Below are 27,360 nucleotides of genomic sequence, written 5' to 3'. Positions count from 1 at the left end.
CCTTGAGTCCCAGACCCTGGAACACGTCACATCGACATGCCCACTGAGATCTGCTGTGGGAGTCACCTCATTTCTCCACTCGGCATCTCAAAGAGCCACCGAATGGAGAGCCAAACTAGACATCCCATAATAAGCTTTTCCCCTTATACAAAACAACAACTACCCTTTGTGTGAAGAAATGCTTCCTGACATTACCCCTGGATGGTGATGTAATAAATATTATTATTTGTATTATTTTTAAGAACGTTTTCTCTCGCTATTCTTCCCTTACTCGCCTTGCTGACTCAGTGGTTCTCCTTAGCTGGGGAAGCAAGGGTATCTGCTCTGACCTTTTTGGCTGCAGTAGGTAGCTTTATGTATATGAAAACATTCGCGTTGCTTAATTTATTGACTAGCATGAACCTAATCAACTGAAGTGAATTATTCACTGGTCTGTTATGGTTACACGTGTCACCCAGCATATTGACTAATTCTTAACAGCCATCTTTCTTTGTCAGAGGATGGGAACTGATCTGTCTCTCTGGTAATTCTTCAAACTCCAATGCCCGTATGAAACCACAATTCCTTCACTTAACTGAGCCTCAAACTAGGAGACAGCCACATCATTGATCCCTAAGGCCACGATTGACATTATCAGACAACTTCCCACATATATTAAACTTTCCACCTAACGCATCCGTTAATCTTTGTTATTTACGGCACACGCGTAACTCTCATAAAGGACAGACGGATTACTCATAACTTGCTTTGTACAGATGTCAAGGAGCTCAAAAGAACACAACAGAAGTAGCTTTGTTTGAAGTCAAATGAATGAGCATTGACTGCAGTGTACTTTCCATAATAAATGTACTTCACCATTAGACAACTCCATGTACTTTGTTCAATTTATTCACAGGACGTGGGCATCACTGGAAGGTGCATTCATTCCCAGTATGTGGGAACATCAACTTGTGAAGAATTTAATTCTGTCACCTATTTCAACAGCAACCCTTTTATTTATATAGCACCTATAACGTAGTAAAACGTCTCAAGGCGCCTCACAGCAGTGTTAGAAGAAAAAACAGATATATTTGGCACCGAGCCACATAAGAAGAAATTCAGCGGATAATTTTGGAAAGGTGTTGCCTAATTTCGGTACTGTTGCAACTAGTTAACAAATTATCATAGAGTTTATAGTAAATAAACTAACTCGCCCAGCACCCTTGTGCTCGCTGACATACATTGGCTCCCCATTCAGCAACGCCCTCATTTCAAATACTCCTCATTTTCAAATCCCTCCATTGCCTCGCCCCCCTCCCTATCTCTGTAATCTCCTCCAACCCCACAACCCCCCTCGGCCCCCCCCCCCCCCGAGATGTCTGCGCTCCTCTAATTCTGCCCTCTTGAGCATCCCTGATTATAATCGCTCAACCATTGGTGGCCGTGCCTTCTGTTGCCTCGGCCCCAAGCTGTGGAACTCCCTTTCTAAACCTCGCCGCCTCTCTACCTCTCTTTCCTCCTTCAAGACGCTTCTTAAAACCTACCTCTTTGACCAAGCTTTTGTTCACCTGCGGTAATTTCTACTTATGCGGCTCGGTGTCAATTTTTTAAAATCTCATAATACTCCTGTGAAGCGCCTTCACTACGTTAAAGGAGCCATATAAATACAAGCTGTTGTTATTGTTATTGTAAATAAGACAGCATGTTAACCAAAGGTATTAAGGGATATGGGCCAAAGGCGGGTATATGGAGTTAGGTCGCAGATCAGCCATGGTCTCACTGAATAGCAGAGTAGGCTTGAGGGGCTGAATGGCCCACTCCTGTTCTTATGTTCGTCTGATCATTTTGTGGTCTATGCTGGTGACAAGCCTTCAAAACTGAAGCTGTCTGCTCTCATCCAATTTCCCTGACACTTCTTTGTCGACTTTACAAATGCCTATCCAGTTCACTTTTAAAAACCCATTGTAGCTTGTGCCTCAGTAGCCATTTGTAGTAAAAGACGCCATGTTCTAATCACCCTCTGTGTGTAAACATTTTCACAAACCCGTCCCTTTGTTCCTCGGGGATAATCTTGAGGCAATGGCCCTTGCTTGTTTCATTGTCATGTTACAAAAGTTTGGCAGCTAATTTCTAGTCATTAGAAACTTGGTGACAGACGAACTAGAAAGTTTGAGAATTAGTTGCTGTGTGGTGACTTCATACCAATATCATTTGAATGATTTGCTAAGAAGTATCTTTGATTTTCCTGATGACTTTCCCTGCTGGAAAGATGAAATGCTTGACTTCCATGATGTGCTGCTGTCGATTAGATGAGACGTTAAACTGAGACCCCTATCTGCCTTCCCAGGTGGATGTAAAAGATCCAACAGCATTATTTCAAAGGAAAGCAGGGGAGTTCTCCCCGGTGTCCTGGTTCAATATTTATCCCCCAACCAACATCACTGTAAACAGACTATAGGGGCATTATCTCATTGCTGTTTGTTGGAGCTTGCTGTGTGCAAATTGGCTGCCGCGTTTCCTACATTACAACAGTGACTACACTTCAAAAGTACTTCATTGGCTGTAAAGTGCTTTAGGACATCCTGAGGTCATGAAAGGCGCTATAGAAATGCAGGACTTTCTATTCTCTTTTGGCATAGTTTTCTGGGTTTGCACTCCTAGTGCCTGGCTTTACATGACAGGAATGTATGGCACTTGGGGATATTAAGTCCAACTTGTGGTCAGGATGTTTTGCAATCTATTAATTAATTAGCACTTGCTCCTTCTTTTGGTTGTTTCACCCCCGTACCAATTATTTTACACTTATCCCGATTGAACTGCATCAGCCGCCTACTGGCCCAGTTACCTAAAAGATCGAAATCTTTCCGAATCTGGCTGCATTGTTCCCATTAGTTTCACTCCCTGATACTTTTGTATCTACAGAGAGCTTGAAGGTTATGTTTATTTTATGCTTTCCCCGGTCGCTTGCATATCTGTAAACCAGTAAACATCCCAAGACTGACCCCTGAGTTCTCTGCATGTAACCTTTTCCCAGCGTGAAAAATTTCCATTCATAGTTATCCTGTTTCAATTTTAAAGTACATTTTCAATCAAGGGCCTTGTTTTACCCTCTTGCCATCATCATTAATCACGAATGTGGAATCTTGCCCAAGCCTTTTTTGCAAATCAAGTATATAATATCCACTGCATTTGCCTTATTCCTCATGTCAATAATATCTTTGACAAACACCAACACACAATTTCCTCCCCTCTCTGTTTCAACTGAGCCACACGAACCAGGAGGTCCCATGTTTAGCCTCCTGTCTATGCTAATTTCATTGATCTTGGTGGAGATGGTGGTAGAGGTTACTACTATTGGCTTAACATCCCTGGTTTTGGGAAAGGGAAAACATTATTCAGGGTTCTCCCTGGTTGCTCTCCAATGAACTCCCGATGAAAAGTGTGTGTGTGTGTGTGTCGGTGAGAACAGGATTGCTGTTGGCTATGATGCCCTCTCACATTTGAACAGGCTGTCAACATTTAGTGGTGAGGCTTGGTAGCATAGTGGTTATGTTACTGAACTCGTAATCTAGGAGAGCATGAGTTCAGATCCCACTGTGAGAATTTGAAATCTGTATATAAGAAGCTAGTATCAGTAAATGTGACCATGAAGCTGTTGGTTTGCCGCAAAAAACCCCCCATCTGTTTCATGAATGTGTTTTAAGGAAGGAAACTTGCTGTCTTTACGCAGTCTGGCCTGTATGTGAATCCAGTCCCACAGCAATGTGGTTGACACTTAGTTGTCCTCTAAAGTGGCCTACTAAGCCACTCGGTTGTATCAGCACCTTCTCAGGGCAATTATGGGCAATAAATACCGACGTTGCCAATGGTGCGCACAACCCGAGAATGAATAGTAATTTAGAACCACATAAATAAGGGCGACTGAGGCAAGGTAGGGTTGCCACCCACCATGGGAAGCATCCCTTTGGTGTGAGGTAGCACCCTCAGAAGAGGAGGAAAACATTTTTCTTTTGAAAGAGCCAACCATCAGAGGGTGAAAGACACGCGATGTCTCCTTCCTGATTCCACAAGGATTGGCAGTCCATATTTTTCAAGGAAAGAAGTCACAGCATCATCAAGGCCTTATGAATGTAATGACGTCATGTTAAACCTGCACAAACCAAATGCTACACCCATTGAAAGAGGGGCTTTAGGTGCCATTAACTAAAGCACAAAGCTCCTCCTAAACGCTACCTGCTAACATTGGACAAGTGTGAAATCAGTAATGTGATGGGTGGTATTAAACAGTGGGCCCAGCTTATTTTTGGTTGGCGCTATTTGCATTTGAATTACTTTCTGCGAAATAAAAATTGGTGATTTACTGCTCGAGCCAGTCAGATGTTTGAGTAACAGTCTTTTTCTTCTTCTCCTACACAGGTCAGCCTGTCCAGTGAGACCAGCTGTGTGGAAGAGATACTCCGGGTTGGTGTTTATGTTTTATATCCTAACTCTACCATAGGGAATTGTGGGAATAAGTAGAGGAACGTTCGAAACAAAATCAAACACAAAATCAAAGCAGCAGGGTTGTACAGTGGCTTTTGTTATAGGGAAGGGTTGAGGAGACAGGTTGGTCATCCACTGACAACAATAATAACTTGCATTTATATAGCACCATTAACGTAGTCAAATGTCCCAATGGTGCTTCACAGGAGCGATTATCAAACACAATTTGACACCGAACCACATAAGGAGATTCCAGGACAGCTTGGTCAAAGAGGTAGGTTTTTAGGAGCGCCTTAAAGGAGGAGAGAGAGGTGGAGAGGCGGTGAGGTTTAGGGAGGGAACTCCAGAACTTAGCTGAAGTCACAGCCGCTAATTGAAATCAGGGATGCTCAAGAGGCCAGAATTAGAGGAGCGCAGTCATCTTGGGGGTTGTGTGGCTGGAGGAGGTTACAGAGATAGGGAGAGCCGAGGCCATGGGGGGATTTGTAAACAAGGATGAGAATTTTTAAATCATAGCATCACTCACTATGTCACTGGTGAGAGAGGCTGCAGTGCCGATGGTGGTTGTGAGGATTGACAGATTAATCGGAAATTAGCCCCAATCCCAATCGCTCTCAACATCACAACAGTGAAGATATAAATCACATGTGAAAGTTCAGATTCTCAGCATTAAAGAATAATACTATTAACACGGTGTTAGTGATATATAACATATTGGTGCATTCAGTTTATAGAAACATAGGAACGGGAGGAGGCCATTGAGCTCCTCGAGCCTGCTCCGCCATTCAATGAGACCATGGCTGATCTGCAACCTAACTCGACATACCCGCCTTTGCCTCACATCCCTTCATATCTTTGGTTAACAAAAATCTATCAATCTCAGATTCAAAATTAACAGTTGATCTAGCATCAACAGCCATTTGAGTTCCAAACTTCTACCGCCCTTTGTATGTAGAAGTGTTTACTAACTTCATTCCTGAAAGGTCTGGCTTTAATTTTTAGACTATGCCCTGTAGTCCTAGACTCCCCAACCAGCGGAAATGGTTTCTCTCGATCTACCCTATCTGTTTCCTTTAATATCTTGAAAACTTTGATCAAATCACCTCTTAATCTTCTATATTCCAGCAAATACAAGCCTAGTTTGTGTAATCTCTCCTCGTAGTTTAACCCTTGGAGTCCAGGTATAATTCTAGTTAATCTATACTACACTCCCTCCAAGGCCAATGTATCCTTCTTGAGGTGTGGTGCCCAGAACTGCTCACATTTATACAGGGCCTTTAATGTAGTAAAACCTCCCAAGGCACTTCACAGGAGCGTTAACAGACCAAGTTTGTCACCGAGCAACATAAAGAGATTTTTGGACAAGTGACCAAAAGCTTGCTCAAAGAGGTAGGTTTTAAGGAGCGACTTAAAGGAGGAGAGAGAGGCGGAAGGAATTCCAGAGCTTCGGGCCCTTGCAATTGAAGGCACGGCCGCCAATGGTGGAGTGAAGGAAATCACGGAAATGTAAAAGGCCAGAATTGAAGGAGCGCAGAGATCTCGGAGGGTTGTAGGGCTGGTGGAGGCTACAGAGATGGGGAGGGGGCGAGGCCATGGAGGGATTTGTAAACAAGGATGAGAATTTTAAACTCTAGGAGTTGCCAAACCAGGAGCCAATGTAAGTCAACGATCATAAGTGTGATGGGATATATGTTGTATTAACAAACACAAAGAAATTCTATAGATGTAAAATTAAACAACAAAATCGGCAATTTCAATAGATTTGTAAAATGGACATGCAGATCTTGTTGGGAAATGTATCTGTTATTGTATCGTCATACACCTAAACTGTGTCTCAATGTATTTTTGTGATTGTTGCTGAACGAACCATAATCCAGGGAAGCTTTCTATCAGTAAACGAACTTATGCACGTAGGAAGAAAGAGATATGTAAGACAACAACACTCTATGAATGGTGCTGTAATAGCCAAGGATGAAATTTAAGGAGTTTTTTTAACCTTGACGTTTAACGTGTCCAATCAGCATAGAACAGCAATTCACAAAGCCAGTAGATTGTTTTAAAGATAATAGCAAATGAACCCGTGGCAGAGGAGAGATGAGGAGTCATTTTTTTATGCAGAGAATTCTTATGACCTGGAATCCACTGCCTGTGTGATATATTCACAGAACACAGTACACAGAGCTCCTAACATGGCAGGCAGCTCTCTCGGAAGTCTCCAGAAATCTGCCTGGTTCTGTTTATTATTAACCCTGCACTTGCAGTACACAATACGTCCACATCCACAGTGTGGAGCTACAAACATTACAAGCTTACAGACATTACACTTCTCCCTCCTTAATGAAGAAGCCATCATAACAAACATCATACATAACACAGGATATAAACTTATTTTTTTCCATATTTACAAATTTAACTTTACCACTTGTTTTCTGTTTCGAAGAGGATACCTTCACTCTTGAACAGAAGCTTCCAAACATGGTGTCGAATCTAAACTCATTCGAGGCTCATCCTGAGGAATGTTTTCCTCCACGAGATTTCCTTGATTATCATTTGAACTCACTCTAACTTCAGGCTCTTTGTTTTCCTGACTCAGACTCAGACTTTCATTCTTATTCTCTCCTGGATTTGTTTCCAGTACATTGGATTTAGGATTTGCTACTGGTGTATCAAAACTATCGGATGAGTCAGAAATAATTGAATCATTCCCACCTTCAACTCCTTCCATGTCTGTAGGTAAAATATGATCAATATGAACAAACCTAACCTGTTCATTATCAAATATCTTTACCAAATATGTGCGAGGACCACATATCTTCACCACTCTTCCTGGTAACCACTTTAACCATAGAAACATAGAAAATAGGTGCAGGAGTAGGCCATTCGGCCCTTCGAGCCTGCACTGTCATTTAATGAGTTCTTGGCTGAACCTGCAACTTCAGTACCCCATTCCTGCTTTCTCGCCATACCCCTTGATTCCCCTAGTAGTAAGAACTACATCTAACTCATTTTTGAATATATTTAGTGAATTAGCCTCAACAACTTTCTATGGTAGAGAATTCCACAGGTTCACCACTCTCTGGGTGAAGAAGTTTCTCTTCATCTCGGTCCTAAATGGCTTACCCCTTATCCTTAGACTGTGACCCCTGGTTCTGGACTTCCCCAACATTGGGAACATTCTTCCTGCATCTAACCTGTCTAAACCCATCAGAATTTTAAACGTTTCGATGAGATCCCCTCTCATTCTTCTGAACTCCAGTGAATACAAGCCCAGTTGATCCAGTCTTTCTTGATATGTCAGTCCTGCCATCCCAGGAATCAGTCTGGTGAACCTTCGCTGCACTCCCTCAATAGCAAGAATGTCCTTCCTCAAGTTAGGAGACCAAAACTGTACACAATACTCCAGGTGTGGCCTCACCAAGGCCCTGTACAACTGTAGTAACACCTCCCTGCCCCTGTATTCAAATCTCCTCGCTATGAAGGCCAACATGCCATTTGCTTTCTTCACCACCTGCTGTACCTGCATGCCAACCTTCAATGACTGATGTACCATGACACCCAGGTCTCGTTGCACCTCCCCTTTTCCTAATCTGCCACCATTCAGATAAAAGTCTGTCTCTCTGTTTTTGCAACCAAAGTGGATAACGTCACATTTATCCACATTATACTTCATCTGCCATGCATTTGCCCACTCACCTAACCTATCCAAGTCACTCTGCAGCCTCATAGCATCCTCCTCGCAGCTCACACTGCCACCCAACTTAGTGTCATCTGCAAACTTGGAGATACTACATTTAATCCCCTTGTCTAAATCATTCATGTACAATGTAAACAGCTGGGGCCCCAGCACAGAACCTTGCGGTGCCCGACTAGTCACTGCCTGCCATTCTGAAAAGTACCCATTTACTCCTACTCTTTGCTTCCTGTCTGCCAACCAGTTCTCAATCCACGTCAGCACACTACCTCTAATCCCATGTGCTTTAACTTTGCACATTAATCTCTTGTGTGGGACCTTGTCGAAAGCCTTCTGAAACCATTTATGGTGATGGTTCTTCATTCTCACCTTCTGGTTTAATTTCACACTTCTCTCTTTTACTTTACCTCTATCATGGTTCTCTTTCTGTCTTAATTGTGTCTCTTCTATGGACTGTGCCAAATTTGGCTTTAACAACGAGAATCTGGTTCGTGGCTGTCGTTTGAGAAACAACTCTGCTGGTGTTCTACCAGTAATAGTATGAGGAGTATTTCGATATGTAATCAAAAAATTAGCCAATTTGTGATCCAATGACAACTGTCGTTTCCTTGGATTTGGATCGAACATTTGTTTTATGAGGGCACGTTTTACAATTTGTACAGTGCGCTCTGCTGCACCATTCAAAGCAGGGTGGTATGGTGGAACCTTGGTATGTTTCACACAATTTTTGCTCATGAACTGTGCAAATTCTTCTGAATGAGATTGTGGTCTATGATCAGAAACAATTTCTCCTGGGAGGCCAAATGAAGAAAATAATCTTGTAAAATGTCTAATATTTTACTTGTTGCTAATTTCTCCATTGGAAACACCTTGACCCACTTCAAATGGCTACCAATCACAATGAATAATTGTTGTCCTTCTAGCTCAGCAAAATCGATATGTAGCCTTTGCCACACGCTGGGAGGCCATTTCCATGGCTGTAATGGTGGTTTCTTGCTTACCGATTGACATGTCGTACACTGACTGATGATGTACTCTATATCTTTATCAAGACCTGGCCACCATAAGTAACTGCGTGCAAAACTCTTGTCAAGCACATTACCAGGTGCTGGTCATGGAGGTCTCCTAATAATTTGGATCTGAATTTATTTGGTATAACCACTCTTGCGCCCCACATGATACAATCTTTATCGACTGATAATTCATTCCTACGAATGAAGAATGAATGTGTATCTTTGTCTGGTACCTGGTTTGGCCATCCATTTGCAATATACTCATACACCTTTGACATCACTGGGTCACGTTTGGTTGCTCTACCAATCTCTTCAGCTGCGACTGGCAGTTCATCAATGTATGAAAAATAAAACACTTTTTCCCTATCGGGTGTAACTTGTGATGGGGAAGGCAATCTAGACATTGCATCAGCGTTACTGTGATCTGTATTCAATATCATATGTATATGCTGACAAAATCAAAGCCCATCTCTGCATTCGGGCTGCAGCTAATGTTGGAACTGGGGACTTTGGATGGAGGATTGCTGTTAGGGGCATATGGTCCATAACGATGGTTAACTTACGACCATACAAGTATTTGTGAAACTTCTTGACCCCAAAAATTAATGCCAAAGCTTCCCTTTCAATTTGTGCATAATTACTCTCACTGGCACTGAGAGTGCGTGAAGCAAAAGCAATTGGTCTCTCCTCCCCACTACTTAATACATGAGAGATCACTGCCTCAACTCCATACGGAGAGGCATCACATGCTAGCTTAATCTCCTTTGATATGTCATAGTGAACTAACATGGTGCTCTCTACCAATTTGCTTTTACACTCCTTGAATGCTGTATCGCATTCTTTTGACCACTTCCAATGGACCTGTTTTTTCAAAAGTTAATTCAGTGGATGTAATACTGTAGCCAAATTTGGTAGGAACTTCCCAAAGTAGTTCAAAAGACCCAAGAATGAACGAAGTTCAGTGACATTCCTGGGAGTGGGTGCATTTCTAATTGCATCCAATTTTTCCATGGTTGGATGTAAACCATCTTTGTCTACTCTGTACCCTAAGTACTCCACTGAGTTTTTAAATAACTCACACTTACGAGCAGACACTCGTACTCTGTGCTTCTCTAGCCGTTTGAGGACTTCATTCAAAATGTTGTTATGAATTTGCCTATTTGGTGCTGAAATTAGTATGTCATCCAAATAACATACTATCCCTTCAATACCTTGCAAAATCTGGTTCAACACCCCTTGGAATATGGCAGGGGTGGAAGACACTCCAAACGGTAGCCTATTAAATTGATATAGGCCTAGATGAGTATTTATAGTCAAACATGACTTGGACTCCTCATCTAGTTCAAGCTGTAAGTAGGCATTCGTAAGATCTAGTTTTGAGAAGACCTGACCACCTGTCGGTGTTGTGAACAAATCTTCTATATTCGACAATGTATTTGGGACATTACCCTCTAGAACCTGGTTTACGGTTACGTTATAGTCACCACACAATCTTACCTTACCATCGGATTTAGATACAACAACAATGGGTGTAGCCCAATTACATCGATCTATCTTACAAATAATGTTCTAAGTCTCTAGTCTTTTGAGTTCTTGCTCAGCTTTCTCCTTGAGTGCATATGGTACGGAACGTGGCTTGTAGTAAACTGATCTAGCGTTCTTCTGTAACCTGACACTCGCCTTGAAGCCTTGAATCGGACTGCCCGATTCACAGAACACCTTCGGATACTTCTTGATAACCTCATCCGTTGATGAAAATCTCGCTTCCACTCAGAAAATCTTACTCCAAGTCAGCTTCAGTGAGCTAAACCAATTTATTCCTAGTAAGGCAGACTTGTCTCCTTTCACTACTATTAGAGGCAAGTTCTGAGATTGATCTTTATATTTCACTGGTACGGTGATACGACCTACCACAGGAATTTTCTCTCTCGAGTATCCTCGCAGCTCTATCTTGGATTTCTCTAGTTGGAAATCACGCAATTTGTCGCGATATAATGACTCCGGTACTACACTCATGGATGCACCTGTGTCAATTTCCATTGGTATCTTGAATCCTGCAACATCTATGTGGATTTTGATGCTTTCTGAATCGCTGTCCGTTAACCTCGTGCTCCTGATGACATGTAACTCTAACATCTCCTCGTCCTGTTGTTGTTCTTCCATGCTATGTAGTTTCTTGGGATTTCGACTCATAGCTTTGAACGCTGGACTCATAGCTTTAAAAACTGTTTTACCCTTCAGTCGGCATGCCTTCGCAAAATGCCCAGTCTTTCTGCAGAAGAAACACTCTGCCTTCACGTATGGACAACTTTGAGCAATGTGTTGTCCCAGGCACCTATAGCACGACTTCGACGCTCTGTTAGAATTTCCAGTTTCTGAGACTTTGGGCCCCCACCATCTTTTACTTTGAACCTGCAGGTGATTTACCTCGGTTGACTGACGACCGTAATCATTATTTAATTCTCGGGAATATTGTTTGGCCATGCCCATCGACCTCGCTGTCTGACAAGCAATCTCAAAAGTCAAGTCATCCGTCGTCAATAACTTCCTTCTGATTGCATCATTTTTCACCCCACAAACAAAACGATCCCGTAATGCACGGTTTTGAAAGTTTCCAAAATTGCAGTGCATCGATAGCTTTTTTAATGCTACGTGTAATCACTGATATTTTGATTCCGTATCCCGAAACGATAGCTTTCAGCAATTTCTAACGGTCTGGGGTTATAGTGCTGCTCCAGCTTCATTAAAATCTCTTTAAGCATTGTGTCCTTTGGCTCATCAGGCACAAGCAGATTTACAAGGGTTTGATATAATTCCGGACCTGCCTCCGATAAGAAGATTGCTTTCTTACGTTCCAACACAGCCCGGTTCTGGACTGCATTGTCTGGAATTTCGATTATGTTATTTGCAGTGAAATACATTTCTAGCCGATCCACATAGGCTTTAAAACGTTCCTGGTCATGTCTATATTCACCCAAATATCCCAATGCACTTGCGGGTGCTGCCATTTTAATCTCTAGCTGTTCACACCTTGTGCTGTATTTTACCTCGGATTTTGTAGCTTTTTTCCAAAGACAGAAACTTCCAAAGTCTCTCTGTCGGCTGGCTGAATCCTTCACCAACAAAATTTAAGCTTTAAATCATCCGAAAAATCCCATCCTCATCGCCAAATGTAATATATTCACAGAGCACAGCACACACAGCTCCTAACATGGTAGGCAGCTCTCTCGGAAATCTCCGGAAATCTGCCTGGTTGTGTTTATTATTAACCCTGCACTTGCAGTACACAATACGTCCACATCCACAATGTGGAGCTACAAACATTACAAGCTTACAGACATTACACTCTGAAAGGGCAGTGGAAGCAGATTCAATAATAACTTTCAAAAGAAATCGGATGCATACTAAAAAAAAGGAAACAATTGCAAGGATTGGGAGAAACAGCAATGAGTGGGACTAATCGGAGAGTACTTTCAACGAGCCGGCACAGTAACGATGGGCCGAATGGCCTCCTGTGTGCTACATGATCCTTTCTCTTCTACACATACACTGACATCACCAAGATGGCCGCGCTTGCGCTTTGCTACTCATTAAATCAAGATGGTGGGGGGCTGAAAACGAAGCGTGACATCATCAAGGTCCAGGTCAGTGATTGGAGCGTGGGCAGATGCAGCAGAAGCGGCGAGGTCTGGGTGATAGAGCGGCGAGAGACTGTGGAGGGATGTGATCGGGGCCCAGGGGAGGTGTGAGTTCGGGGCCAGGGGCCCAGGGGCAGCACAGGCCAGCCCACACTGCGATTATATATGCGCACTAGGTCCGTGCAGCAGAGCTGGTCTCCAGTCGTCTTGGGTAATCCTTGCCATTGGACCAAGACCTAGCTCTGTCAAGCCCGTGTGGTGGCTGGTGTGCAACGGCCACCACACGTTAAAAAAATCCACGTACAGGCATCTTCCACCCTTGAGGATGTAGTTCGGGTCCTTCATTCGAAACACCTGTGAACTCGTCCTTTTTTGGCGTGGAAGCAAGTCATCCTCGTTTCGAGGGACCGCCTGTGATGATGATGACCTGATTCTAACTACATTGCTAAAAGAAGCAGAATATAAGGCACTGGGAGTCTTAATCAAACTACCAGAGACAGTGCAGAGAATTTAAAGTAATTGGTATGAGGTTTAGAGGAGATATGAGGGGAAATTTCTTCTCCCAGAGGGTGAAAAATTAAATCACAAAATCGGCAATTTCAATAGATTTGCAAAATGGACATGCAGATCTTGTCAGGAAATGTATATGTTATTTTATCGTTGCACACCTAAACTGTGTCTCAATGTACTTTTGTGATTGTTGCTGAACAAACCAAAATCCAGGGAAGCTTTCTATCAGTAAACTAACTTATGCACGTCGGAAGAAAGAGATATGTGAGACAACAACACTCCATGAAAGTATGGTCGAGGCAGAGACCCTCATCACATTTTAAAAAAATACTTGGATGTGCACTTAAAATGCCGTAACTTACAGGGCTACGGACCAAGAGCTGGAAAGTGGGATTAGGCTCGATAGCTCTTGGTTGGCCGGCGCGGACACAATGGGCCGAAATGGCCTCCTTCCATGCTGTAAATTTCTATGATTCTATTATTCTAAGAGCTACAGGGCTTACCCAAGTGAGAAAGATGTGTGTTATGAGGAAAGACTGGGGAGATTGGGCTTTTGTGCCTGGAAAGAAGGCGTCATGAGATATGACTTTGGAGAGAAATGTAAGATAGCTAAGTGACTAGAAAAGCTCGATCCAGAATAGTACTCAAGTGTCAGGTGTGACTCACTGAGTAGCACACTTACCTCTGAGCCACAAGGTTGTGGGTTCGAGTCCTACTCCAAGAACTTGAGCACATAAAAAAGTCCAGGCTGACACTCCCAGTGCAGTGCTGAGGGAGTGCTACACTGTCAGAGGTGCCTTGGTTGAATGTCTCATCTTTGGTTGAGACATTAAACCAAGGCCCCATCTGCTTTCTCTCAGGTGGATGTAAAAGATCCCTTAGTACTATTTTCAATATGAGCAGGGGGAGTTATCCCTGTTGACTTGGCCAATATTTATCCCTCAATCAACATCACTAAAACAGATTGTCTGGTCATTGTCACATTGCTGTTTGTGGGAGCTTGCTCTGTGCAATTTGGCTGCCGCGTTTCCCACATTACAGCAGTGACTACACTGTAAAAGTACTTCATTGGCTGTAAAGCGCTTTGAGGCATCAGGTGGTTGTGAAAGGCACTATATAAATGCAAGTCTTTCTTTAAATCAAATTAGCAGAGTCGGACAAGAGGACAAATTGTTTCAAGGTAAATTTAGGACTGATATCAAGGCTTTCCTTCCCACACAAAGACTGATCAAAGTATGGGATAGACTTCCAGATATTGGAACTGGAATATCTTTAAGAAACAATTGGATGTTACAAGGTGGGAATTTTAGGGTCTCTCTGGATGGATGAGTTTAGATGGAATGAAAGGCCCTCCTCATCTGTAATTATCTTAATAATCTGAGAATATAGATTTCACTTGTATCTGCTTTTCTTTGGAAAATTCAGAATTAAGTATTTGTCTTTGGCTGCACATCACACAGAAAAATCAGAGATTATTATCTTGAAGTGAGCAGCCAATCACAGAGTAATGAGCCTCTGAATTTGAGTCACGCTCACAGCTTATGAAGACGCAGTTTGTGCACGGTTCATGACTGATTTGCAATCTTTTGCCTGAGTTCTGAATCTCTCATGTCACGAAGCAATAGTGCAAATTAAAATCAACAGGAAATTGAGTGGAGGCTGGGAGAAGCTGCTGTTGAAGAGAAGTATCAGAAACACAGGCACTTTACTGAGCAACCCTATCGCAGCCCATGTAAACCACCCTGCTAAACACTGCCAACTGATTTCTTTCAAAGCCATTCCTTTCCAGTGCTTCTCACACCGCTCATCAATTTTGTGATCCTTTACGCTTTCCTGACAAGACATTTCTTGCAGCAGACATTGATAGGTAGGCTTGTCAGTGAAGCTGCCTCAGTTCAAAATAACATTCCAGTCAGAAAGAACGAAAGGGTGAAAAGAAAGAAGGACATTGCGAGAGGGAATTCGGAGGCGGTGGAAAATCTTCAGTAAGAAAAATCCTGCTGCATTTTTGATGCCTCCCAACAATTCGGCCTTCAGACCTTGCACATTGGCAGATGGTATCAGACATTCTGTAGGGTTTACCAGATAACAGCGGCAGTCACTCTTCATCACCGTCAGCTCTGGCTTTGAAAATTAAGATTTGTCGCCCCCACCCCCATACACATTTTGATTTCTAAGGCAGCAAAATGTCGCTGCGGATTTCCTAACCTACGAACGCTTTAACGCGACTGTATGAAATTCCTCTCTCCGCTAACTTAACGGAGGTGTTAATCTCATTTTGGGTTAATGTCCTGACTAAAATGGCTGGGACAGGAATGTGAGGCAAACATGTCAAGCATCTGTTTGCCAGTGTCCCACGGTGCAATCCCTGTGTCTTTACTTAGTGTCAGCCTTCCACTCTCTCCAACTATTGTTCGCATTTCCTTTGTAGCAAATGTCACTGGAACGCAAGTTATTTTCTACCAAATGCTATTTATGTTTAACGTGATGACACCTTGCCGGACGGTCAACCTCACTGGATCATTTGGAGCAAAGCTACAATTATTGTTTGTTGATCAAGGCGATTTAATAAAAAAAAGCAGAAAAGCTCGCCTCGTGTCATTCTAGTATTGCAGGTTCTGATTTCGAACCGCTCTTGCTGTCCCTTAAGAATCTCTAAGTAGCTCTATTTTAATGGGCAGCTGAATCCCAAGCAAAACGCAATTTGGTTATGGTGAGGCTGCAACAGAATGAACCATTAGGCTCAGCAAAGTACTTTACCAATGAATATTTTTAGGACTGTGTTGTTGAGGACTGACAGGGGACTGTGTGAACAGCTGGACTATAACACTCTGCCTCTACAGAGAGAAATTATAGAGACTGGTGAGCGATGGTGCAAGGAATGAAAAATGGGAATGTAGCAATCTCAGAGGAGGACTAGTCACCTTGACTCAGATGGTCTTAAACCTGGCTGTTTATTATTATTTGGAAAGACTATCGAGAAAGACCGAACAGGCTGGGTCTCTTTTCTCTGGAAAAGAGAAGGCTGAGGGGTGATCCATAGGGTGCTTTAAAATTATGAAGGGGTTATGAAGATCTCTGAGCTCCTTTAGTTCTGACCTCTTGAGCATCCCTGGTTATAATCGCGCAACCATCGGTGGCCGTGCCTTCAGCTGCCTGGGCCCCAAGCACTGGAACTCCCTCCCTAAACCTCCCCGCCTCTCTATCGCTCTTTCCTCCTTTAAGACGCTCCTTAAAACTTACCTCTTTGACCAAGCTCTTGGTCATCTGCCCTCGGTGTCAAATTTTTACCTTACAACACTCCTGTGAAGTGCCTTGGGGTGCTTTACTAGGTTATAAGCACTATATAAATGCAAGTTGTTGTTGTTCAATAGGATGGACGTAGATAAAACACATCTGCTGATGAAGGAGTCCAAAACTGGGGGCCATAAATATATGATAGTCAATAATAAATCCAAGAAAGAATTTTAAGGAGAAACATCTTTACCCAGAGCATGGTGAGAATGTGGAACTCACTACCACAGTGAGTGGTTGAGGCGAATAGTATCGATGTATTTAAGGGGAAGTTGGATAAACACATGAGGGAGAAGAGAATAGAAGGATATGTTGATGGCGTGAGATGAAGTAGGAGTGGGAGGAGACTCATGTGGAGCATAAACACCGGCACTTACCAGTTGGACCGAATGGCCTGTTTTGGTACTGTAAAGTTCTATATAATTCTGTGCATTAGATTTCTCTTGGGATAAAAAAGCACAGAGGCTCGGACAATCTGTACAAGAGCTGCTTCATCGGCGCGCGTGGAGAACGCTGGTTGAGAAGTCGTGGGCATCCGCCAGTTGCAATGGATGGAATCTCAGGGTCTGCATCTCCATTGTGAGCGCACATCTTTCCGCGGGAGAGGGGTGGGGTGGAAATTGTGGGTTGGCTGAGGGGTGCGGGTGTGGGTGGCGATGGGGGAGGAGGTGGCGGTGGGGGGGGGGATTGCAGGGGGGCTGGGGGGAGAGGTGATGATGGGGGAGGGGTGTGGTGGCAAGGGGGATGGGGAGCTTGGGGGGGAGGTGGCAATGGGGGGGGAGGTGGCGGTGGTGGGGGGGAGATTGTGGGGGGCTTGGGGGGAGGTGACGATGGGGGGGGGGGGAGGTGGCGATGGGGGGGGAGGTGGCGATGGTGGGGGTGAGATTGTGGGGGGCTTGGGGAGAGGTGACGATGGGGGGGGGAGGTGGCGATGGGGGGGTAGGTGGTGGTGGGGGGGGAGATTGCGGGGGTGCTGGGGAGGGTTGTGGCTATGGGAGGGGGGGAAGTGGCAGTGGTGGGGGCGGAGATTGCTGGGGGCTGGGGGGCGGGGGAGGTGGCGATGGGGGTGAGGTGGGGCTGGTGAGGAGACGGCCGTTGCCCTTTCTGAGGATCAGCCCGACATTGAAAGCCCAAACGTTGATAGACAATTAAATGGTTGCCACTGATGCTTTCAATCTGCATCAGAGCCGAGTTCAGTCGTTTATTTGAGCCTTGTAGCATTGAAAAGCAGAGCCCAGGCAGTTTGTGAATCTCTGTGCAGGCCTGAGATTGAATTTAGAGTCACTGACAGCTAGTTATTGTTCTTAAGAATGTATGTTGTTTGGATTACATTAAAAAATAACCGTAGCTTTTGATTTGCCTCCCTGTGACAGGTGCAGCCCACACAGGTAGTGACAGGGCAATATAACCAATTGGGTTGTTAGGCCTGAGACTTCCTGGCACCACGCAATTGGTGGAGCAGTGGTGTCAATCTGCCCTCTCACCACTTGCAACACTAGGAGTTTATTACTCAGATGTAAAGGGCCCTATTTCCCTCTCATTGAGTTAAACAAAACAGAAAGATTTATATAGCGCCTTTCACAACCCCAGGATGTCCCAAAACACTTTACAGCCAATTAAGGAATATTTATTTTTAGAAATGTAGTCAGCGTTGTAATGAAGGAAACGCAGCAGCCAATTTGTGCATGGCTAGCTCCCACAAACAACAATATGATAATGACCAGATAATCTGTTTAGTGATGTTGGTTGAGGGATAATGGCCCCAAGTTTCGTGCCGCGGCGAAAACGGCGCACCTCCGAGCTGGGCGCCTGTTTTCCGCGCCGAAAACTGCGCCTAAAAAAAAGTCCGATATTCTCTCGATGTCTGCTTGGCGCAGCGCGCTCTTCGCAGCAGGGGCGGAGCCTAACACTCGCGCCGATTTTCTAAGCAGCAGGGGGCGGGTACAATTTAAATTAGCCTTCGCGGTGCCGGCAACCCTGCGCGTGCGCGTTGGAGCGTGCGCGCACGCGGAGTCTCACACAAACATTGGCACTCGGCCATTTTTAAAAATAATGCAGAAAAAGTGAAGATTTGTTTCTTGGACCCCTGCAAAGGCTTGTAATTTAATTTTTTTTGATATTTCTGTGTGTGAGGGAGTGCTTTTAGCAGTACTGCTGAATAAATCACCTGCTGAAATCAGTGAGTTCAGCTTTTCACTGCTAAACTTGCAGAACCGGTGCTGCATTGGTGCATGCAAATTAAGGACTGTGTGTTTGGAGAAATAAGAGTGCCAATTCAACTTTGCAATAATACGTGGTGTTGACAATGCAGCACCCATTCTGCAAATTTAAATATAAAACTGTCGATGTGGCTGCCTCTCCCTGTCCAAATGACCTCAGTCCCCCTCACAGCTCGAAGGCTGCTGCTGTATCTTCGGCTGCCGGCCAGCCACTGACGTCGCTGATATCCTATGGCCGAATGGCCTCACGTCCGTCCGCTGCTGATTCTTTGGCTGCCGGCCAGCCACTGACGCCGCCCCTAAAGCGTGGCCGAATGGCCTCAAGAACCTTAATGAGCTGCGTGTGTCCTGTGTTGATTCTTCGGCTGCTGGCCAGCCACTGATGCCGCCCCTAAAGCGTGGCCGAATGGCCTCAAGAACCTTAATGAGCTGCGTGTGTCCTGTGTTGATTCTTCGGCTGCCGGCCAGCCACTGACGCCGCTGCTATCTCATGGCCGAATGGCCTCACATCGGTCCGCTGATTCTTCGGCTGCCGGCCAGCCACTGACGCCGCTGATATCTCATGGCCGAATGGCCTCGGGTCCGTACGGTGTTGCTTCTTCGCGGCCAGCCACGAAGAAAATGAAGGCCTGCCTCAAGCACTGCAGCTCAGCTCGAAGCTTGCTGCCGCTGCCGTCGAGACACTGACGCCACACCGCTGCCTGTCTCCAACATGAAAGGCCTGCCTGAAGCACTTTCACACAGGTAGGAACATGGTTTATTTAATCTTTTCTTTGCTTATAAATTTTTATTCAGGTTGGATTTATTTGTATAATATTTGTATAAGTATAACTAAGGATTGATTGTAGAATTTAATGACATCCCTTCCCCCCCCTCCCCCCCCACCTTGTTCCCTACGCCTAATTTGTAACCTACGCCTGATTTTCTAAAGTGTAGACAAGGTTTTTTCGAGCATACAAAAATCTTCACTTACTCCATTCTAAGTTAGTTTGGAGTAAGTTTTCACTCATGAAACTTTGGAATCAGGCGTAAGTGGCCGGACACACCCCCTTTTGAAAAAAACATTTTGTTCCAAAGTGAAACTGTTCTAACTGACTAGAACTGGAGCAAACTAAATGTGGAGAATTCCGATTTCTAAGATACTCCGTTCTACACCAGTTGCTCCTAAAAATCAGGAGCAAATCATGTGGAAACTTGGGGCCAATATGCCACTGGACTCTGTCAAGCCCGTGGGGTGGCTGGTGTGCAACGGCCACCCCACATTAAAAAAATGCACACACAGGCATCTTACACCCTTCAGGATGTAGTTCGTGGCCTTCATTGAAACACCTGTGAACTCATCCTTTTTTTGGCGTGGAAGCAAGTCATCCTCGTTTCGAGGGACCGCCTATGATGGTGAATACTAATCCATTAAAAGCCTTGGGTAGAGCCTCCAATATGCATCATATTTCTTAGAATCATGGAATCATAGAATGGTTACAGCACAGAAGGAAGCCATTCGGCCTATCAAGCCTGTGCTGCCTCTCTGCAAGAGCACTTCAGCCAGTCCCACTCCCCCGCCCTTTCCTCGTAGCCAATTCTCGTTTGAAAAGCCGCTTTATTTGTCACACTTTAGCCTGTCCTCAGACTCACTAGGGTATAAATTCGCTATTGCCCACACACAGACGAACTTAAACCCCATCATGAGCAGTGGCACGGGAGTTCTTCCAGTCTATCGAAGTTACTGTTGCTGATGCTAGTGAGTGAATGCTTTCCTCTATCTGCTATTTCAATGGGCAAGCATGTTAAACATTTGTCGCTAATCTCACCAAGAGTGATGTCCAGGCTAATGCACTGTGTAATTAAGCAGATATTGATGTGATTCTGTGGACCAACAGTTTGTGCCTGATGGGGAACATAGTTTGGGTCACCATCTTAGATGACAACTGTTCAAAAATGGGCAATGAAACACTTCAAAGGGTTACAATGAGCTTGGCAGATCCCCTTTAGGTGCGGTTGTGATGTCATTCTGCCAAGGGACCTTCAACGTCTTGGAGAGAATGTAATTGCGAGACAGTCGTGTGCAGTCATATTTATCACAAAATATTGCACACTGTAGTTACTCAACTCACAGGTAATTGGATAATTGGTCCTCTAGTTGAAGCCTAATGCAGGCCCTTTGAGTTCGGGGATGGGGGGGTTAGGAATAGGGAACAGAAGCTCTGACCTCCTTTAGGACATCTGTAATTGGTGGCCCATGGTATATGCAAAAGACCGAAATTGACGAAGGAAAGATGGCTCCTTGTAGTACAGTACTTATTTTCCTCTGATGAATGTCACCTCCGCGCACTAACCCTGGTCCTGTTTGTGATACAGTGAGGGGTGTAGGACATTTCATACTGAATATAGAGACACCAACCACAGTGGTGCACTTTGAATATAATAGGACGAATTATACAAAACATGTTGATAAGTACTGATGACTCTTATATGCAATATTTAGGCCTGTGGAAATCTGTGGCAAAATAATGCTATTTCCAGGGCCTTAAATAATAGCTTAAAAAAAAACCCTTTGGTATTTCAAAATGGAAAAGCAGGCCCCTTATCAATCCGCTCTTCATGACTCAACTCAGACTAAGCGTTCCATTAAAATCAGGTTGAAAATAGCTCAGGTGCTGTATTGGCGATTGCTTTCTGGTGCAGCCATAAAGCAGGGCTTGCATTAGCAGCGTGGGAGTACATGTTGTGCATTTCAAATGATTATACAGACGTCATCGGAAAGCGAGTAACGTGTTCACTGGCACAGTCCATCATGCAGGCCTGTCAATCGTGCAGACAGCTGTAGGAAGATGTGATGTAAAATAACTGTATCCCAGCAACATAGCATTTAGTCATCAGAAATGACTAAGTGCATCTTGAATAGCTGCCTAAATGAATGAGTCCTATATATAGATATAGATATATATATATCTATATCTAGTATTTATATTATTTTATGAATAGACGCCTGTATTTTTTTTGTCCCATTGCAGCAGTTACAGTACATGGGGAGAGAGATGCTTGAGGCTTTAAGAACATGTCACAGTTGTATTAATTAGCCTTCGGTCCTGCCTTGTTGATTTTTATTTTGTGTAAGCCAGATAACACATGCTGCTGGGTACCTCGGAAATTCCTGACTGGAATCGGGTTGCTTTCATGGAATTTCATACTCGCTACAATGCTTCCGGCTCTGAGAGCCAGTCTTGTGTCGGAGCAGACTAGCAGGAGCCAGCTGGAGAAAACACAAGGACATCGCTGAGAAAAGCAGATTGTAGTTTCGAGCAATGAACAGCATGTTCTTGCCGTGACAACTCGTGAGCTAAAGACCGATAATAAAAAAAGCAGCACTTTGAAAGCACAACACTGCAGATACGTTAACCACTCCAGCTGTTAGCTTTTGAAGTCTGTCAGCACTTGGAGCGCAGTCACATCTCTCATACCTTTTGCAAAAGAGAAAGAAGCTGCAGTGAATTCTATCAGATACATATTCAGGTTTGCCTGATTTCTATCTAACCCTCCCCCAGCCCGACGCTGCTTAATGTAGCGTGGGGTTCTTACAGCCCAACTGGAAGTCAGCCAAATTGAAAGAAATGCAGACTGAAACTTGCTGCCAGATTTTTAACAAAACAGTTCAGAAATGGTGTGGGAGGGTTACCAGCCCCCGAGTCTCATGGCTTGCCGGCTTCAACCTTCCGCGGCCGATAGTCACAGTCACCTGAACTGACCAGGTGAGTGATGCCAAGTTTGTGGTGGGGCAGTGACCTGTGGCAATGGGAGTACCTCTGGGCTCTGCGCTGGGTCAGGGAGTATTGGGGGGCGGGGAGGGTTACCCCAACTGTGGTTGGACGTATTCCTGGAGGTTTGACCTCTGACCGCTCCACCCATTGAGGTGGTGGGGTGAAGAGAATCGCGGGCGGGGAAAGGAGGCCAGAATTGCAGGTTATTTATCCTCAACCAACATCTAAAAACAGATGATCTGGTCATTATCTCATTGTTACTTGTGGGAGCTTGCTGTGCACAACTTGGCTGCTGTGTTTCCCACATTACAACAGTGACTACACTTCAAAAGTATCTCATTGGCTGTAAAGAACTGTGGGATGTTTTGAGGATGTGAAAGGCGCTATATAAATGCAGGTTCGTTTTTGTTCTTTCTCTCTTCCCTCTTTCTCTCTATTTCCCATTTTCTTTCTCTCTTCCTCTCTGCTTTTTTTCTTTCCCTCTTTCTTCCTTTCTTTTTTCTCTCTTTCTCACTATTTCTTTCTCTTTCTCTCTTTCTTTCCCTCTCTCCCTTTATTTCTCTTTTTCTCTTTCTCTTTCTCTCTGTCTCCCTTTCTTTCTCTCTTCCTTTCTCTCTTTCACTCTCTTTCCCTCTTTCTTTCTCTCTTTCTTTCTTTCCCTCTTTCTTTCTCTCCCTCTTTCTTTCTCTCCCGTTCTCTCACTTCTTTTCTTTCTCTCTTTCTCTCTCTCTTTCATTCTCTCTTTCTTTCCCTCTTTTATTCTCGCTTTCTCTCTTTTCTTTCGTTCTTTCTTTTCCTCTTTCATTTGTTCTCTCTTTCAATCTTTCTTTCTCTCCTTTCTTTCCCTTTTTCTTTCTTTCTCTCTTTATTTCTTTCACTCTGTTTCTTGCTCTCTCTCTTTCTTTCTTTCTTTTCATGTGACCGCACTGCATTTACCCAGTGAGAGATGGGACAGAAGGAGGGAGGCGTTATCTTGTGTCTGCTGAATGTGTGTCTGCAAAGTTCAAAGCTACATGACCCCTACCATGTACAGAATTGCTCTGGGGAGGAAAAAAATACTACATTTAAAACCATTTAGGTTTGAGATATAAAAATGGTAAATAAGTCAATTGACTTTGAAATTGCTTTTTTTAATCCTGTATATTCCAACCATCTGTCTGGATGTCAGTGGCCTGTTGCATTGGAGGTAACATTCTTAGATAAACAGAAATGCTATGCTAGACCAAACTGCGGATGAAACAAGCAGTCAAGGCAGGTTCTTGCTGTTTTACAAGGTGTCTGCTGTGGCTTAGTTGGTAGCACGCTCGCCTCTGAGTCAGAAGGTCGTGGGTTCACAGTCCCTCTCCAGAGACGTCAGCACATAATCCAGGCCGACACTCCAATGTGAGCACTGAGGGAGGTGCCTTCTTTCGGATGAGATGTTAAACCTGCTCTCTCAGCTGGAAGTAAAAAATCCCACGGCACTATTTTGAAGAAGAGTGGACGGGCAGGCGGTCGGGGGGGGATGCGGCGGGAAGTTATGAAGTTATCCCCGATGTCCGGGCCAATATTCATCCCTCAAGTAACATCACTGAAACAGATTATCTGGCCATTATAACACTGCTTTTTATGGGAGCTTACTGTTGAGTTTCTGCTACATTACAACAATGAATGTGAAGTGCTTTGGGACATTATGATAGGCGCTACATAAATGCAAGTTCTTTCTTGAAGCATCCGCCGAGCTTGATTGGTTTTGGAAGCACATGGTGTTCATTCACATGTTGATGCAGATAAATAGCGCAACAAAATGGTCTCCCACTCTCTTGCCATGCAAAGTCACATGACACACCAGTTTATGTTTCCCCCAGATCAATGTTGTGTCTGTTTCTCTTCGTGTAGAATGACGCCACGGTAAAACTGGAAAAGCCTTTGTTCTTTCTGCACAAGAAGCTTTAATTAAGTAAACCTTAGAGTGTTGATATATTCTGGTCTCCAGCCATGCCAGGCTTCCTCATTCAGCTTATTGAAGCCAGGAAAATACCAGAATACAAAGTTGGCCTTTGTCCAAGGGACGGACAATGAAAGGCCAGCTTTGCAAGCAACACCCAAGACCCAAGCTCTTTACCACTTCCTTTGACACGGTTGACCACTCTAACCTTCTCCAACACCTCTCCACCATCGTCCAGCTGGGTGGGACTGCACTCGCCTGGTTCCATTCTTATCTGTCAAATTGTAGCCAGAGAATCACCTGCAACGGCTTCTATTCCTGCCCCCGCATCATTACCTCTGGTGTCCCCCAAGGATCTAGCCTTTGCCCCCTCCTATTTCTCATCTACATGTTGCTCCTTGGTGACATCATCTGAAAACACAGCGCCAGTTTCCACATGTACACTGATGACATCCAGCTCTATCTCACCACTACTACTCTCGACCCGTCCACGGTCTCCAAATTGTCAGACTGCTTATCCGACATTCAGTTCTGGATGAGCAGAAATTTTCTCCAATTGAATATTGGGAAGACCAAAGCCATTGTTTTCAGTCCCCGCCACAAACTGCGTTCTCTAGCCACTGACTCCATCCATCTCCCCAACTTCTGACTGAGGCTGAACCACACTGTTCGCAACCTTAGTGTCATATTTGACCCTAAAATAAGCTCTTGGCCACATATCCACAGCATAACTAAGACCGTCTATTTCCATTCCACAACATTTCCCGTCTCCGCCCTTGCCTCAGCTCATCCGCTGCTGAAACCCCCATCCATGCTTTTGTTACCTCTAGACTTGACTATTCCAACGCACTCCTGGCTGGCCTCCCACATTCTACCCTGCGTAAATTAGAGGTGATCCAAAACTCGACAGCCCGTGTCCTAACTCGTATCAAGTCACGATCACCCATCCCCCTGTGCTCGCTGACCTACATTGGCTCCCAGTTAAGCGACGCCTTGATTTCAAAATTCTCATCCTTGTTTTTAAATCCCTCCATGGCCTCGCCCCTCCCTATCTCTGTAATCTCCTCCAGCCCCACAACCCCCCGAGATGTCTGCACTCCTCTAAATCTGCCCTGATTGAATCGCTCAACCATTGGTGGCCATGCCTTCTGTTGCTTAGGCCCTAAGCTCTGGAATTCCCTGCATAAACCTTTCTGCCTCTCTCCCTCTCTTTCCTCCTTAAGATGCTCCTTAAATCCTACCTCTCAACTGCCCTAATTTCTCCTTTTGCGGCTCGGTGTCAAATTTAAAAAGAAATTATCTCATAATAGTCTTGTGAGGCACCTTGGGACATTTCACTACATTAAAGGCGCTATATAAATATAAATTGTTGTTGCGAGGACATCCCAAAGTGCTCCACGCACAATGAATAATCACCTAGATGGGTCAGAGAGGAATTTCCCAGATTTTTTCCCCCCAAATTTGTCTGGGTTGTTTATGCTTTTTTGCCTCTCCCAGGAGATAACCTGGTTTCGGGTAGGGTGGGGCGCAGTGTATATGTTTTGATACACAAGGTATCGCAATTGTGTGGGACAGGCTTGATAGACCAGAGGGTCTTTACCTGTCTGTCATTTTTCGTATGTTCGTATGTTCTCGTACTTTTGAAGTGTAGTGACTGTAGTTAAGCAGACAGAAATACGGCAGCCAATTTGTGCATCAAGGTCCCTTTGACACCAAGAGTGGTTGAGGCAGTAGATAACAGTTTGAAACAGAGGAAGATTAAAGACAATAGGAAGAGCACGGGGCAGTGGGGTTAGTTAGCTCTACAAATAGCATGCATAGATGTGATGGCCCGAATAGCCTCTTGTAAAGGTGTTTGGTTCTGTAGTTGTTAGAGCATATAATGGTTTGCCAGAGGGAGTTTCCTACACACCACAAATAATGGAATCCTACCCTGGTTGTAACAATGTCAGTTACGAATGAAAAATTACTAGAATTAGATGTGATAGAAAGAGTTCACCTATCTCATTGAAACATATAAGATTCTGAAGGAAATTGACATGGTAGATACTGAGAGGTTGTTTCCCCTGGCTGGAGAGTCTAGAACTAGGGGGCATAGTCTCAGGATAAGGGGTCGGACATTTCAGACAGAGATGAGGAGGAATTTCATCAGTCAGAGGGTTGTGAATCTCAGGAATTCTCTACCCCAGAGGGCTGTGGATGTTCATTCATTGAGTATATTCAAGGCTGAGATCGATAGATTTTTGGACACTAAGAGAATCAAGAGCTATGGAGATTGGGCGGGAAAGTGGAGTTGAGGTTGAAGATCAACCGTGATCTCATTGAATGGCGGAACAGGCTCAAGGGGCCGTACAGCCTACTGCTCCTAATTCTTATGTCCTTATGTACACCCTGATCAGGATAGAGCATGTTTCTACTCCAGGCCTTTTGTAGACTCCAGAATGACGAGTTGATTCTGCTTAATGAGATTGCAAACTGATTCCTGAAACTGCAGAAATTCAAGATGGTTACGGTACTGCAGATCAGTTTAAGAAACATCCCACAGCAATTAGATTTCAATTAGCTGGAGGATGTGTTTATTTAGACCACCTCCTCTCCTTGCCTCCAAGGCTGCCTCAGCTGTGCCCTTAAAGGGTGGGTCACACAACTGTGCTGCAGCTCCCAGACTACTCGTGATCAACATCACGGGACCTCAGCTAGTCTTTTAAATAACGTACAGTGACTTTCCTCCAGGGTTAGGTCAAATGGCTTTCACTTTAAACTTACCAACTTTTGTATTAATTAAATCAAGCCATATGGATATTGAAAGAGCATAAATCTATTTTGCAATAAATTCAATTTGCATTTTAAAT

At 44.2% G+C, this 27,360-nt stretch overlaps 1 protein-coding gene across 1 annotated transcript in view; it reads left to right on the top strand.

The window, feature by feature from the left end:
* aff2 (AF4/FMR2 family, member 2) overlaps nt 1–27,360 on the top strand; it is a 569,269-nt gene that overhangs the window by 309,159 nt on the left and 232,750 nt on the right. The window contains exon 4 of the mRNA XM_070882879.1: nt 4,396–4,440. Coding sequence (XP_070738980.1) covers nt 4,396–4,440 — 45 coding nt within the window. The remainder of the gene's footprint in view (nt 1–4,395; nt 4,441–27,360) is intronic.

This window comes from Pristiophorus japonicus, chromosome 6, assembly GCF_044704955.1.
Source record: "Pristiophorus japonicus isolate sPriJap1 chromosome 6, sPriJap1.hap1, whole genome shotgun sequence".
Taxonomy (NCBI): domain Eukaryota; kingdom Metazoa; phylum Chordata; class Chondrichthyes; family Pristiophoridae; genus Pristiophorus; species Pristiophorus japonicus.
This window is presented reverse-complemented; position numbering and strand designations above follow the sequence as displayed.